At 44.3% G+C, this 14,457-nt stretch overlaps 1 protein-coding gene across 6 annotated transcripts in view; it reads right to left on the bottom strand.

Moving 5' to 3' along the window:
- ABTB3 (ankyrin repeat and BTB domain containing 3) overlaps positions 1 to 14,457 on the bottom strand; it is a 192,916-nt gene that overhangs the window by 83,026 nt on the left and 95,433 nt on the right. For all 6 annotated transcript variants that reach the window (XM_052789751.1, XM_052789753.1, XM_052789752.1 and 3 more), the window contains exon 2: positions 6,072 to 6,221. In XM_052789751.1, coding sequence (XP_052645711.1) covers positions 6,072 to 6,221 — 150 coding nt within the window. The remainder of the gene's footprint in view (positions 1 to 6,071; positions 6,222 to 14,457) is intronic.

Genomic DNA, 14,457 nt, shown 5'->3' with positions numbered 1-14,457 from the left:
TGACAGCAGACAGGGACCCAGGCGAGCGATAAGTGCCTCTGTTCAGCCCCTGTAACCCAAGAGAGAAATCTACCCCCCTAGTCAGCAGGGCAGTGAGAGGGAAGGTAAAGCCTTAGCAGCGTGTAGCCTGGTGTTTTCAAATTAACCTCCCTCCTGCTTTGTTTCCACTGATAAATAAATGTATTGCTTTATGGTTTTTGATAATGGGTATCTCAGGGGGGAAGGGAAGAAAAGCAGGAGGTTGTTTGGGGCTATTAAGTAACCCATAATCCTTCTTGTGCACAGATGCAGACAGCAAATGGAGGCTCGGGTCCATCACTCGGAGGGGGCTGCAAGGGGATGGAGTAGCAGCTAGGGGAGCCTGCAACCAGCTAGCACTTAATGGGGGCAAGAAACTACCTAGCATTTAAGCACTGCATTGATCTGTCTTGTATTCTCTGCCAGGGGATGAAGGGGCACCTCAACAACTTCTCTTTTCAGCTTGTGCACACAGAGTGGACGACATGTGGATCGCAGCAAGGAGGAACCACAAACAAGAGGCCCAGAAAGCGGTGGGAGAGCGAGGACGTAGAGATCTTGTGCCATAACCCAGCGGAGGGCCCTCAAAACTAGGAAAAGTATCACCACCTCTGGAGAGTGCCCACACAGGCTGCCAGTCTATGGCCAAACTCTACGCTGAAGGCAGCAGTACCGTCTGAATTGCAGGTTTCGGCTAGTACCTCCGCTTAGCTCAGCACTGCGCTGCATGAACCAAACTGTTCACAGGGAATAAGCTTTGGCCTTTCTCTACGGTGCTGTTTAGTCTGAGAAAAATATCTGACAAACAGGGCTTTTGTTCTGGCAGTAAATAAGCAGAGCACTTGCAACAACCCTCCTTCAGATGCCACCCTTCCAGCAAGCACCTTTACCCTGGCATTTGCTTCTAAGCTTAGGTTTAACCTCTTATTTACAGGACATGAATCAATTTGTACGGCTCCTGCAGTGCTCTTTCCTGGTGGTTGCAGAGGATTGAGATTAGATGAAAAGGCAAGGGAGGGGATGCTGAGTTTCATCATCTCCTTGGCTAGGGCTGCGAGGAGAAATGAAATGAAAAACAGTATTGGTATGTGCAATCACATTCCTACTTACACTTGCACAGTAACCCTTCCTTTCATCCCTAAAAGCGTGCAAAGATCTACTGGGAGGCTGTTATTTTGGAAATACATACATTCAGCACTGTGGAAACAAAGAGAGGATGATGGGGAAGGGTGGCATTTTTCCAAGGGCAAAAAGGAAAACCTTGCTGAGACCTGAGGGGTGACGCGGAGGAAATACCAGCCTGAACATCACATCTGGGAGCTGCTCTATGTTAAACACCATTCAAAGGCTAAAAAACTCTGAGATCAGCAGTGTTAAGTCCCCTCCACATCTTCAGATTATCATAGTTTAAAATAAAAATGCCTACTTGTTGTGGTTAACACTCAGACTAATAACCATCACCACTGGTCACCGTGGTTTGCACAAGACTGGGTGGCAAACTTCTCACCCAGGAAAGCCATAGCGGACTGGCCATCTTTGGACTCAAAGCAAACCCCAAAGAGTTTTCTGCTCTAACCTGAAGACAAGCGTGGAGACACCGTTTGGGTGACATCCTAAGCCACAGTTTATCCCTCTGTGCAGCTCGAGAGACACAACCCTTCCACAGCCCTGCACATGTGCCTCAGCATGGGGTGGTTGTCCCAGCTCGCCCGTACACTAACGCCTTATGGTCTTCACCCCAAGGCAGCGAGGGAGGAATATTTCTTGGTGCCAGGATTGGTGCCCAGCACACCCTAAGGCTCTGCTCTTCCTTGTCACCACCTACGTGCCCAGGCAAGACAAAGACGGTCCTCCTTCATCCAGCAAAACACCAGCGACCTCCAGTTGTGCACCTCATCCCTTCTGCATCTGGTCTCCAAGCCTGCAGCGGTATTTTTAGGTAGGTGATGAATAGGTGTGTTGGAGTGTTATGCAGTTAAATATAACGTAAATGTCTGTGGATTGCAAACATGCATATAAAGAAGTAAGGAAAAATATTCAAAGGTCAAAATGCAGTGTCATGGGATCTCTCGACAGCCAAAACTTTTCCTAATATTCCTCTCTCTTTCTATTCAATCTACTTATTTTTCCCTGTCTGAAGGGGGAGGAAGTAAAAGAGAAGAACTAGAAATCTAGAAGAATCCCCAAAACTTTCTGAAAAAAACCCAAACAGATCTATTCCCCTTCTCCTCTAGGTCTGGTCTGGGAATACAGGAAACCTTAGGAAAAACTGAAAAGAAAAAGAATTTTTGAAAGAAAAAAGTCTTGTGAAATATTTTCTCTATGGTTAATCAGTGAAATACTGTCAGGCTACTGTTTAAAATCCTATTATTTTTGCTGTGCTTCAGTTCTTCCCAATGTTCTCTATATAATAAGCATTTCAAATGAAATTACATTATTTTAAAACACACTGTAGTAGGCAATTACAATTCCTGAATACTAAATGCCAATATAACATAGGCCAGATTTATTGTTGTTCCTTAACTTTGTGCCATGTTCGTTATATTTTAATGAATAAGGTTTCACATTAATTTTTCAAGCCTTTTCCTTGGAATCACACATTACCACTGTAATTGTGGTGCAGAATTAGGTCTCTATTTACATTCTCCTCATAAGTCCTGGAGACGAAACCCTTCCTTTGATCCCCCCCCCCCCCAAGTCAGCAACATCACCTCTTCTTCCTATTTTCGGGAGAGTGCCCCAGGGCCGCTGGTGTTCCCTCGCCGCCGCCGCCGCAGGGCAGGGCAGTGCCGTCCCAGTGACGACCAGTGCCCGCTGCCTGCTAAGCTCGAGAGACAAGAGCGGAACCACCAGGCAAACTGGGTTTGGGGGAGACCGGAGCAGCATCTGCAAGTCTGGTTGCACCTGCCTGGCCACGAAAAGCCATCAATGCTGGCCTGCGCTGACCTCCTCCTCCGCAGCATTCCCAGAGGGTGCTGCCATTCCTTGACCCAATCCCACCTTTCCCCATTTTCTCTCGCCTCTGTCACCCCCTCCGGGGAGACACAGCTCACCTAAACGGTCTTTTTTTAATATGCCGACAGCATAAATGAAAAACTGAAGTGAGCAGACAAATGAGGCCCATCACGTGTAGGGCAAGGTGAAGGTACCACGAGACACACGGCTTTTCACCTTGTGAATCTATTTTCCTCCTCGGACAGCCTGTGAAGAAACTAAGAAGATCTGAGCTGAAATACAGGTGCTGGGCAGTAAACGGGCCCCGTTTGCCAGCTGTCGTCTTCCAGGGGACACGTTTGATTTCCCAGTCTCAAAGCCTCCAGCAGCCGGCCGTGCCACTGCGCGCAAGGATGCTGGGCAGAACTGAGCATAGGGGAAGCCTTTCCTCCGCATGCCGGCGTTTGTTAATTCCAGTTATTCTGCGTACTTGTTATGCTTTAATTATTAATGTCGATAAACTCTAGGAAATCTCATTCAATTAGAATTGCCTTTTTTCTTCCTCCCCCCCCCCCCCCGGATAAAATTAAAATGCTTTATTGCAAGATCACTCTTTACCCTTGTTTTTTGTGCTCTTTTGAAGAGAACAGGAATAAAGTCCTGGCTCCTGGGATATTGCAAGCTGGTGGGACATTGCGGACACATGCCGGGGGACGGTCCGCTCTGTTGGTCCAGCAGGCCAAGCTTCTGTCCTTGCCACTCCTGGTTGCCATCTCCTCCTCCTCCTCTTCACAAGCGCTATCCTCTTAATTCCCTCCTATCCAGAGAGTCTCCCTCATCACCTTTATTCATCCCCACAAGAGCAGGGGCTTTTATGTACCTAACCTTTCCCGCATATGCCACCTTCCCCATGCCAGAGCTTTGCCATATCCTCTTTCCTTTCCGCAACGCCACTTCTAAAGCTTTCCATCCCCCTCACACCACCGGGGCAACAATGAATCCTCCTTCGCCTACTCCGTCCCTGCCAACGTGCTCTGATCCCCAGGTGTTCCCCGCTGGCTTCTCCCCACTGCTCAGCGCTTCTGCCCCCACGCTGCCGTTCCCCAGCCTCTCTCCGCGGCAGAGGCTTCGCTGTAACCTCCGGGTCACAGCCTCTGCTGATGCCAGAGACAGACACACCAAGCACTGAACAAAGAGCAAACCCCCTTGTACCCCTCACCCCTCCATTTTCCTTCCGTTTCACAATTTTCCCCCAAATTCACAGGTTTTTGCCCACCGACGTGCCGCACCTCCCTCCATGTTTCACAGCTCAGTTTTGAACTCCGCACCGGCGCTGCTCCACGGCAAAGATTTCTACCCAACTCAGCACCGAGCCTTGCGAGCTTTGCCAATTACTGCTCCTCCTACTGCTTCTTCCCCGACATGCATCTGCTTGCAGGGGCCAGGGAGGTACCCTCGATGGTTGTCCAGAGGGCTTTCTGGAGGGCTACCAGCGTGCTGGAGGTGCCAGCCTCTCTGACAGCTGCATCTAACTCCCACTGCTGCACTCTTTTCCTCCAGCTGGCCACCCTGAAGAGTGTTCTGCCTGTGTTTGCAGTCAACAGACAGAGAGAAAGCAAACCCTATCGTTTGAATCTAAGGTAGGGCTACTTAGAGATGATAGATTTCTCGAAATCAAATTTAAAAAGGGGGGGGTGGTAATTAAGGAGTCTGGCTTTTGGGTTGCGTACAGAGGTTCAAAAAAATCCAGAATGAAAAAAAACCAACCCTGCAATATGCAGAGATTACTTATTTATTAAAACACAACCATATGCGCTTTAAGAAAGAGAGCTGTATCATGCATAATTTAGTTGGCGTACAGACACTACTGTTGTGTTTCATGCACATGAAATAAATAAGCATAAATTACTTAATTTGAATAACACCAAACACCTGATTCCAGAGACGGAGCAACACTTCACGCTAAGGCATGTAAGTGCTCTTGGCTTGTTGACGTTTCACCAGAGCAGAGAAAAATTAGCAAGCTGGAAACAGAAATTCATATTGTGGCTTCTAGACAGTACATCCACAGGGCTCATGAACAGCACGTAAACTGAGCCCTGATGATACATATGATGCAGCTGCAGAGAAGACTCCCATTGCTACAGAAAATGCCAGGAAAATGAACATGAGATATCTATACATGTTCTTTACGATGTTGGTAACACAGAATTCAGTAATAAGAACAACAGTAAGCTGGGCAGCCTGTATCTTCATAGATTTGAGTCTTTTCAATTTCTCCCCAAAATTTCATAACAGACCTCAGGAAAAAAAACCCCACGTTTTTTGCCTGAATGTTTCTGTTTTCCCACCCATAGCTTCATATCTCTAACTATACCATAAACATGTGATTGGAAGGCTTCTATTTTAATAAAAATAAAAATTTTAAAAAGGCACTTCTGGTAACTTTATCTCCATGTCACATAAGGATTCACATGGCATTTGCCTCCTACAATTTATTTGTGCTGAAACCAAAGCTTTCAGATTTTGACAGATATCATAGATTCTCACATTTCTTAAAAAGTGTTTTGATTAACAGCAAATAATTTATCTTCCAGGCACTAATTCCTCTGGTGCAAGTTTGAGTTGTGGTTCGTTCCTTCTTACTGGAGAAGGAAAGGCAGGGTGAAGGACCCTCTTTAACACAGGTCAAACTAGCTCTGCTTTAAATCTGTGACAATATTTCCTTCACTTACCGCAACCTTCAGCTTTTTGCCTGCCCATCTCAAAATAGGCATGCCAGTGAAATGAGACAGGACCTCAATACAACAGACATTGGCAAGTCTGGCCAAGCTGTGAGGTGCTCTCAAATGCAACGTAAGGAAGATGAAATAAAGCATCTTTCACCTTTAAAAACGAGAGCAGTGTATGCAAACAAGTCATAGGCATTGCTGTGAGACTGCACGAGACTTATCTCCTATGGCTTCAGCTTCAGCTTTCAAACTGGCCATGGAGCATAAGCATGGCTAGATTAGACCCAACGTCTCCTTCAACATTACACGTGCCCCCACATCTCTCCTCTGCGAGCAGCTTTGCTTTACTCCAAGAAACCCAAACATGATCAACAACCTTGTACTTACTGAGTTCAGCAATGCTCCCCACGCGCGTAGCAAGTAAAGACTGCTCGATGGTCCTTAGCTCTGACTGGCTGAACATCTGCACTTCTCCAGGCTTGTTTGACCTTTGCTGGTCTTTGTGAAGGTTCAAGCTGTCCGGCAGGCAGAGAACACCTACAGTGGATAAAAAGAAAGGAGAAGACCAATGTAATTTCAGCCAGTGTGGATGACTTTGCTGCCACCACCACACCATTTTGGGGACATTCCAAGATGAAGCCTGTGTGTGCAGAGCTCAAAGACAATCAACATCTGTAACTCAATGTCACAGATGACTCATGCTCTCAGAAGTGGCCCTCATTAGCTCTTCTGAATATCCTCAAGTCACTTACAATGTCACCTAGAGATAATTCTTACAGAAAACCCTAGAGAATTGCCAAAGGAGGAGGTCAAGAGGGTTCAGAAGAAGCCTGCTTTTTACTCCAAACCCATACAAATTTATTAGAAAATGGTATCTCAGCAACAGAATTCTTAAAGATCGGCTTTAAAATTATATATGAGACAGACTATATATTTACAGGATTTTCCTATAAAGGGAATTCCACCGACAATTGCCAAAATAACGGACAGCGTCAAGATGCTCGCAGTGTCATTGAAGGGCTTATTGAATTTCTTTTGTAAATACGACTCCTGGCATTTGAACTGCTTGGGCTTCAAAAGCCCATTATGCAGAAGCCCTTGCAGCTGTGAATTTTTGTGGGGCAGGACATAAGTAAAGCTACTGACATAAAATAATTTACATACACATTCATTCAGGCACAAAAGTCACTTTCTGCCATGACATCTAAACCCTCAGGCGTAGATAGAGGGCACACATTTATTAATCAAAATCACTGTCATGCTAAAAAACAGAACTTATTTACAAGAGCAAATGCTGCATTATCATCCTTGGGTAACAGACGCATGGAAGTCCAACTTGGAGAGCAAGCCCTCCTCCCTTCCTGTGGTCTACAAACAGCCAGCTATGGCCATGTTCTCCACAGCATCACCTTCCCAGTCCCGCTGGGACACACACAGGTGGAGACCCGCTGAAGACAGTGGAATTGTACGTCTTTACGATGACTAAATTTCATCTTATCTCTGATTGTGTGATATGCAACAATTACCTTTGAAAAGAAGCCAGAGTAGGAAATGTGTTTTTTCCATTAGCTTTTACTATTCCTTTAAGTACAGGGGAGAGGTTCTGCCCTTAGGGGCCAAGCAGACTTTACAAAATACATTAAGGAAGAGGTACATATTTAGTGTTTTTCTTCAGGGGGAAGAACTTGCCTAGTTTCCCAGCTCTGTAAATATATGGCATCTAACTCTACTGATCAATAATTCTACCAATAGGTATAACATTGGAGGTCCCAGGCAGAATGGTCACCTTAATCCCCATTTACTTCAGTTATGAAACAGCCCCACAAACATCACTGCACTGGAGCATCACAAGATCAGGTAACGTGCCTGAGGGGATGCTTCTCAGCCACCTTGTTAGCTCCACCAAACTGCTTTCAATTCCCTCCTCACATCCATCTCCTCCCTGCAAAGAGGTTAGTCTAAAAGTTGTATTTGTAGCACGGACCTAAAACCACCCATCCTGGGAGGAGCGAGACAACGCAGGTTCGGTGAGCACGTTCAAAACAAAAAGCAGGGATACATGGGAAAACCAGGACTAAAGGTCTTGTCCAGCGGGGCTGGAAGACAGCAACCTAAACCAGGATCACCCTCCGCACGCAACAGCTACACCAGAACCGACTCACTAATAGCCTGTTTGAACACTGGAGATAGAGGAGCAGGAGCAGCCTTAATCCCAGCCCTGGCTCCGGTCCCGGGGTTGTAACAACTACAGTAAAACCGTATGCACGTGTGGAAGGTTGTAAGAGAGGAACACAGCTCGCGAGGAAGCACCCTGGAGAGAAAGAGCAGGACAGCTGACACAGCAACGGAGGAGGAAAGAATTAAAAGCAGAGAGGTAAGGGATAAAAAGCACCAACAGCTTATCAAACAAGCTCTCCAAATTCTCCTGCCATCGCTCAGTGGCTGATTCGCATAAACACGCGGCGCACTGATCAACATTTATATTCTGGGGATGTACAGACCTCGAGAAGTACACCACCTGGATTTAAAATGCAGACTTGCCTGCATATTTTAATAAGTATTCTCTCTTGGAAATGTTTCTCATTTATTTAGGTTATTCTTTACAATTTTAATGGGTAGAAATTAAGGCAAAATTGGAAGTCTTCCCAGCAGAAAACAGATGTATAACTGATCTAATACTCGAAGAGGTTTCTAAAAACAATAGAGCACAAACAGCTTTATGGCATCTTTAAAAAATGAATATCCAACAAGAAAATCTTTTTGAGTGAAAACACACCTTAAGTGTGCAAAAAATACTGGTTTAAGATACCTTTACAAATAAGATTCAAATGATTTAAAATTGTAATATGTACAGGAGCTATTTCTCCAAGTGATTAAAGCAGTGGGATATAGACAATTTATCCTCTACTTTGTCTATGTCTCCGTTCCCACAGCCAGGCCTTTTCCTTACAAACAGCCCTGATTAATTACTCTGTTCTTTAGAGACGGGAGCATATTCTTAGGTTCTTGGATGAAAAGTGCAAATGAAATGCAAAAATGCACCATTATTCAAAAACTTAGCAAATTATAGCATATGTCACACCAAAGGGTTTTACTTGGGTTGGAGATTAGTAAAGACATGCAATAGCCAAACATCTGATACTTATATGCCAGCTTCAAAACTATAATTGACCACAGCGGGTGACCAGTGGGGTGATGGAAGATTTGTTTATAACTCTCATAATTTTGCTGGATCAGATCTGGTTTTCACCAGTATGGAGAAAGTGAATTCTATGGCTCAGGCATGCAACTCTGCCAATTTTCTAGCTTCAACTGTTTTCCCCCAAAATGATTAAAGAAAGGTGAATAAAATGCTTTTTAGAAGAAAAACCGGCTCTCTTGTTATCAGCTTTTGATGTAAAGCTCAAATTTGGATGAACGGCTATGGCAGGGAATTGCTCCCCGCCATGAAGAGAGCATGCCAAATCAAAGAGGGCAGGGAAAAAGGTAAAAACTTCATGATTATAAATATCTTTTTTATAAATAGAAACATTTAAATAGCCACCACCAGCTTTCACTGGTTTGGCTAGAGGTCAACTTCCTTACTTTAATTCTCTGCCGATCGGTATTACACACTCGCTTTTTCAGCCGCATCTGCGCCTGTACTGTGTTGAACTTGACAAACAGGTGAGGACCTCAAGTTTCCAATGGCCTGAAAAACAGTACTTTTTCCCTTGCTTTTCTGGCTGTCACTGCCAATGATATCTGTCATTCCACACCAAAGATTTCTGTGCAGTATCTTCAGAAATGAATGGCAGTATCTGTCTTTTCTCTCGACCGGCACTGTTCAGTGTCCTTCCTTTCTGCTCCGTTACTCAACCCTGTGCACTTCTTTGCTCATTATTTTATCCCTCTTCTTCCCTCCGATTCACTAGAGTGGAAATTAAGCAGTCAGTTTTTGCCTGATGAATACGGGGCCAGACTCACTCAATATGCCCCTGGCTGCTCTGTGCCATCCAGCAATGTACAGCAGCCATACATTGCATCTATGACTGCTATGAACCACTGGAGCAAGGCAAGACAACCAAAGCCCTCAAGTCTACTTGGATTTTGTCACCTCTTTCGGTGCTGCCCCTTGTCTGTATCCTCCTTGGGGCAGGGATCTGTCTAGGACTTGTCTGCAAGGAGATATATCCAGAACAGGCTATATCGAAAATTGCTTTATTCACTTTGCCCGTGGCCTCAGGGTACCCTGCAGTCTGTAGGTAAAGGACTGAAGAGAAAGGTAGAGAATACATTTTAAAATCAGCAGGATGCCAAAAAAAAAAAAAAAAAAAAAAATCATAGTGACAAGCTCCTAATGCTTCTCCTCCCAGATCTCTAGAGAAAAAACAACATCACAGGGAAATCTGATGTACGATTAATACACTCCACATATTTCCTGCCCTCTGGGCTCACATGAAACACAAGCCAGAGCTCAATCCCCAAGGACTTAAAAATCCCAAACCAAAGAAGTATTGCACAAAATGACAAAGCGAAGATTGAAGATGCCCAAACTTATAAAAGAAGTAGTTATTTTAAACCTTCGTGCAAAGTCATCCAAAGCCAGGGGTACCTGGTAACTCTGTTCCAGTTTCCCCATGCACAATCCCACCTCTTGGGCTTGGTTGATGCACCACCCTCCATTGCAAGGCAGATTTTGGCACAAATATACATACATTGCTGCGTACTCAGCTGCCTGCGCTGTCCTTGCAGCACGACAGAAGTGTGCGTGCATCATGCAAACATCCCACACTCAGCACCCGGCAGCAGCCCTGGCAGAGCTCGTCCCTGCTGCTCAGTGCCTCCCCAGCGAAACAGCCCCAAGGACCTGATGGCCAAGAGCAACTCCAACACCAGACACAGCACCAGTGTGTGACCGCTTCGGCTTTCAGAGCAGCAGAAATAGAGGATTTGGAGCCCAAATCTCACCTAAATACAGAAGAATCATTAAAAAATCCAAGCCCCCTCCACTGTTCCTCTATTTAGACAGATATCTGCATTTATTTCTATACCAGCCGTTGCAAAACATTTGATTCCTGAAGCGCTGGCACCTTCGGTGCCCATACTCCAGGACTGGCAGTCAGACTTCACTTTCTCCCAGGCACAGGAGGCTGCTTGCTTTCCACGGACCATGTATTGCTCTTGACGCCACACAGCTATTGGTATTATGCAAAGGCAGATCAAAGGGCAAAACAGCAAAAAGTAAGACAAGCAGTCTTTTGTATACCACTGTGAATGACTGCACAATGTGGAAAGCAGTAAAATGGCAAATCTGTTTATTTGGAATGGGCAGTAAAGTTTGGGGCAAGGCTGCGTTGCATGCTCAAACATCCCACAGTTTGGTCCCAAAGCAGCTTTGCCACCCAAAGTAGCATTTTCAACTGTGAGTCCATTTCAGGAGAAAGAGAATGAGAGAGACAGAGCCTAAACTTTCAGTTCCAGTTACTGCAGGTCTGAAGTTACTGCTCCAACCTTCTTCTTCTCACCTATTGTAAACATGCTTCAGTACCATACACCTCCTATATTTGAAGCTTTTATTTGTATTTCAAAGAGTTTGAAGACATTTAATCAAGCTATTGCTTGAGCAATCAGCAAATTCACCAAGACCAAATGGTATCTCAACTGTTACTGAATTCAGTTTTTTATATGTATCTGTATACAAAGTGACAGGCCAAGGCAAGCAAGGAGAAGTCTGCACTGCCTACTTTCATGGGTCTGCAATACCTCATGTTATCCATGTTTCGAATTCTTTGCCTCCTCTCTCTCCTTCAGTATTTAAATCCCATGCTCTAAACCAAAAACAAATTTCCAATGACGTTAAATTAATAAAAATGCCCACTGGACAATGTGATTCAAATGATCTGTGCTGAGGCATCTAGCAGAAACCCAACACAAATGTGTTTGTTTTGACTAAAAACGTAAGTGCTGTAAAGACTATAAAATAACATTTCACCATTCGTTCCTTTGGAAAGAGTGCCAGATTTCTTTATATATATTAATTTAGTGTCCGGATAGAAGCATGAAGGTTTTGCTGCTCTCTTATTATTTTTCTTTCATTAACTGCTCCTACTTTCAAGAGAAAATAAATCAAAGTATCTTTGACCTCCCTCTTTATCTCTCTGTTACATCTTAAGCAAATGTACATATCTGGAAAACAGCTCATACTCCCACTACAAGGAATACCTGGATCTTACTAAGAGTTTATAGAAATTAAGTGTGCAGGACAGATATCAGGCAAATTGCTGTACAAAATAAGCCTGAAAATGGTAGTTAACCCTGAACAGTCCCCAAAACGTGGTGTTGCATGTTACACTGCTCAAGTAAATGCCAACCTTACCTAGGAGGACTACATTTAGGAGTAGGAAATCTACTCAATCGTCATCATTTTCTTATTTTTTACACAGGAACATGGGACTAGAAGGTCTTTGAGTCCAGTCTCCTGCTCTCGTAAAGAATCATGTGAAGTTCAAGAGCTCACAAAACATCTAATCAAAAAAGATACCTTTTCTTCCACAGATTCATGTACCAAAATATTCCCCAGCACCAGAGAACATTCTTGACATCTACAACATAAAGGCCTATGGGAAAGAAATAAAAGGGACAAAAGTATTACCAGCTGCCATTGCAATAGCAAAACACTTCACTAGGTGCAAACCCACATGGTTGGTATTCCGACGTGCAGAAAAACTCTCCGGACCCCACATTTTCCAATCGTGGGAACCATGAGTTTGTGAGGATGATGCACCGTCCAGGTACAGAGCAGATTTTGAAGCACGGCGTGGGAGCACCAGCACCATGAGCTCAGCATCCCGACACCAATGCATAGGAGCTGGTGAATACAAAGTGACAAAAACCACCACGTAGAAGCTCAAACTTGGAAAGAAACCCTACAGTCTCTGTTGTTTGAAGCAACCTGCGCCATGATTCCTTAGCTCAGCCTGTCAACCTGACCAGCAAGGCAGATGGAAAACATCTTGACTTCTCCTCATAGAAATGAGACTACGGGGAAAACCTTAAAGCTAATTGTATCAGCCAGTGCTTTCAGTTAACGGAAGAGCTGGAAAGCGTTCAAGGCAAGGAGTGCAGTGTCTTCTTTCCACACATTCCAGCCCGGTTAAATAACAGGGAGTGGCTTTGCATGGAGAAAATGCAAAGCGCTTGGGAAAGCTAGGTGGTGATATAAAGTTTCCAGAATCGGAGCCTTAGAGTAGGCAGAGCAGCCCAAATGAGCAAGGGTGGAACAGGCCCAGGAATCGGATGCAAGAGACTAAAGGGACACTACTTTGTGTGTCTTTAACACCTACTACCCAAAGACATTAATAAGCATTACCAGCTTTACACTTAGCCTCAAGACACTGGCATTAAGCAGGTAAGGTAATATTCACGGACAATTTATAGATGAAGTGAAAGCAAAGCATTAGAGAGCTTAATAACTAATTCAAGGTGAAATAAGAAATGTCAGAGAAAACGAGGAAAAGAGCATAAGGCCTCTAGTTATGCAGTTTAACCACAAGAGATCACCCTTTCTCTCCTGGAAAAATCAGTAGAAGAGCAAATGAATAATGCTTAAAAATGAAAGAACTGAGAGCCTAACCAAATCTGCCAAAAAATGATCAACGGCAGCAACCACTGATAAGTGACAAACAGAAGTTGCACAAACTCTGCAGATTTTGCGTTCTCACCAGCAGGAACTTCACTTCCAGAACAACTGTGAAGAACGAACCTGAGGTAAGCAAGGGCAACTTTTTTTTTTTTATTTCATCTGGCCAAGTTTGGAGGTTTTGTCTGAGCAGTTTTGTCTCTGGCTCCTTACCATTGGAAATTTTAGTAACTGCATATCTGCAGAGCAGTTTTTTCCAAAGACGTGTGATCGTTTTCAGGGCAGTATCCCAGCTGAGTTGGCTTTGATTTCATCAAAAGCCGGAATGGATGATCATCATCCAAAGCAGAGAGTACCTCTGTGAGATATTAGAGCAGATGTTATAGGAAGATGAGATAATAGAATTATATTACAACACGCGACTGTGACATCTTTTCTTGTAAGGAGTTTCTTAGCACAACACATTCTGCTTAATTGGGATGTCCTCCTTATTAGGATCCTTCTAAAGGCAATCGTTTTCACCTAATGATAATGAGTGGCAATCACTGCTGCTTAAAATGTTATAGAAGTAACAACAATTCAACTAAATTAGGATATATTCTGCTAGCACCAAGCAGTTAAGTGGTGCACAACCAAGTGGAACGCAGGATGGATTTGATTGTTTAGGCTCTATATTACAAAAAAAAGAAGAATCAGAGGATTAGATCCCACTAAACATAGAAACTAAGCTCCCAAATCACCAGCTACAGCTTTACATTTATTTTTATCAGGATACAGAGGAAACAAAATCTTGGTCCTGCCAAAATCAATTGCAAAACTTCAAAAGCGTCAAAACCACCACCAGAAAAAAAAAAAAAAAAAAAAAACAACCCCCAAAACAGTGAACATGAAGCAAGCCAGTCCACAACCAAGAGAAGAAACGGAGATCCATCTCCTCATGCTTATCCCAAGGTCTCTCCCAGTTCCTTGAAGTGGTCTTTGGTGGTACTGCCATTGGGCAAGCAGCAGCAGATGCTGCTTACCAGTGTGCATCCATGGGCTGGACAGACGACACGTGTGCTGATGGCACGGCAAGCTGCAGCTGATGCAATAGCTGTATCATCCCTCTCCCCTTCTCTAGTGAGGGGACTGATGTGCACCGCACGCCTTCAC

This window comes from Harpia harpyja, chromosome 6, assembly GCF_026419915.1.
Source record: "Harpia harpyja isolate bHarHar1 chromosome 6, bHarHar1 primary haplotype, whole genome shotgun sequence".
Lineage (NCBI taxonomy): Eukaryota > Metazoa > Chordata > Aves > Accipitriformes > Accipitridae > Harpia > Harpia harpyja.
This window is presented reverse-complemented; position numbering and strand designations above follow the sequence as displayed.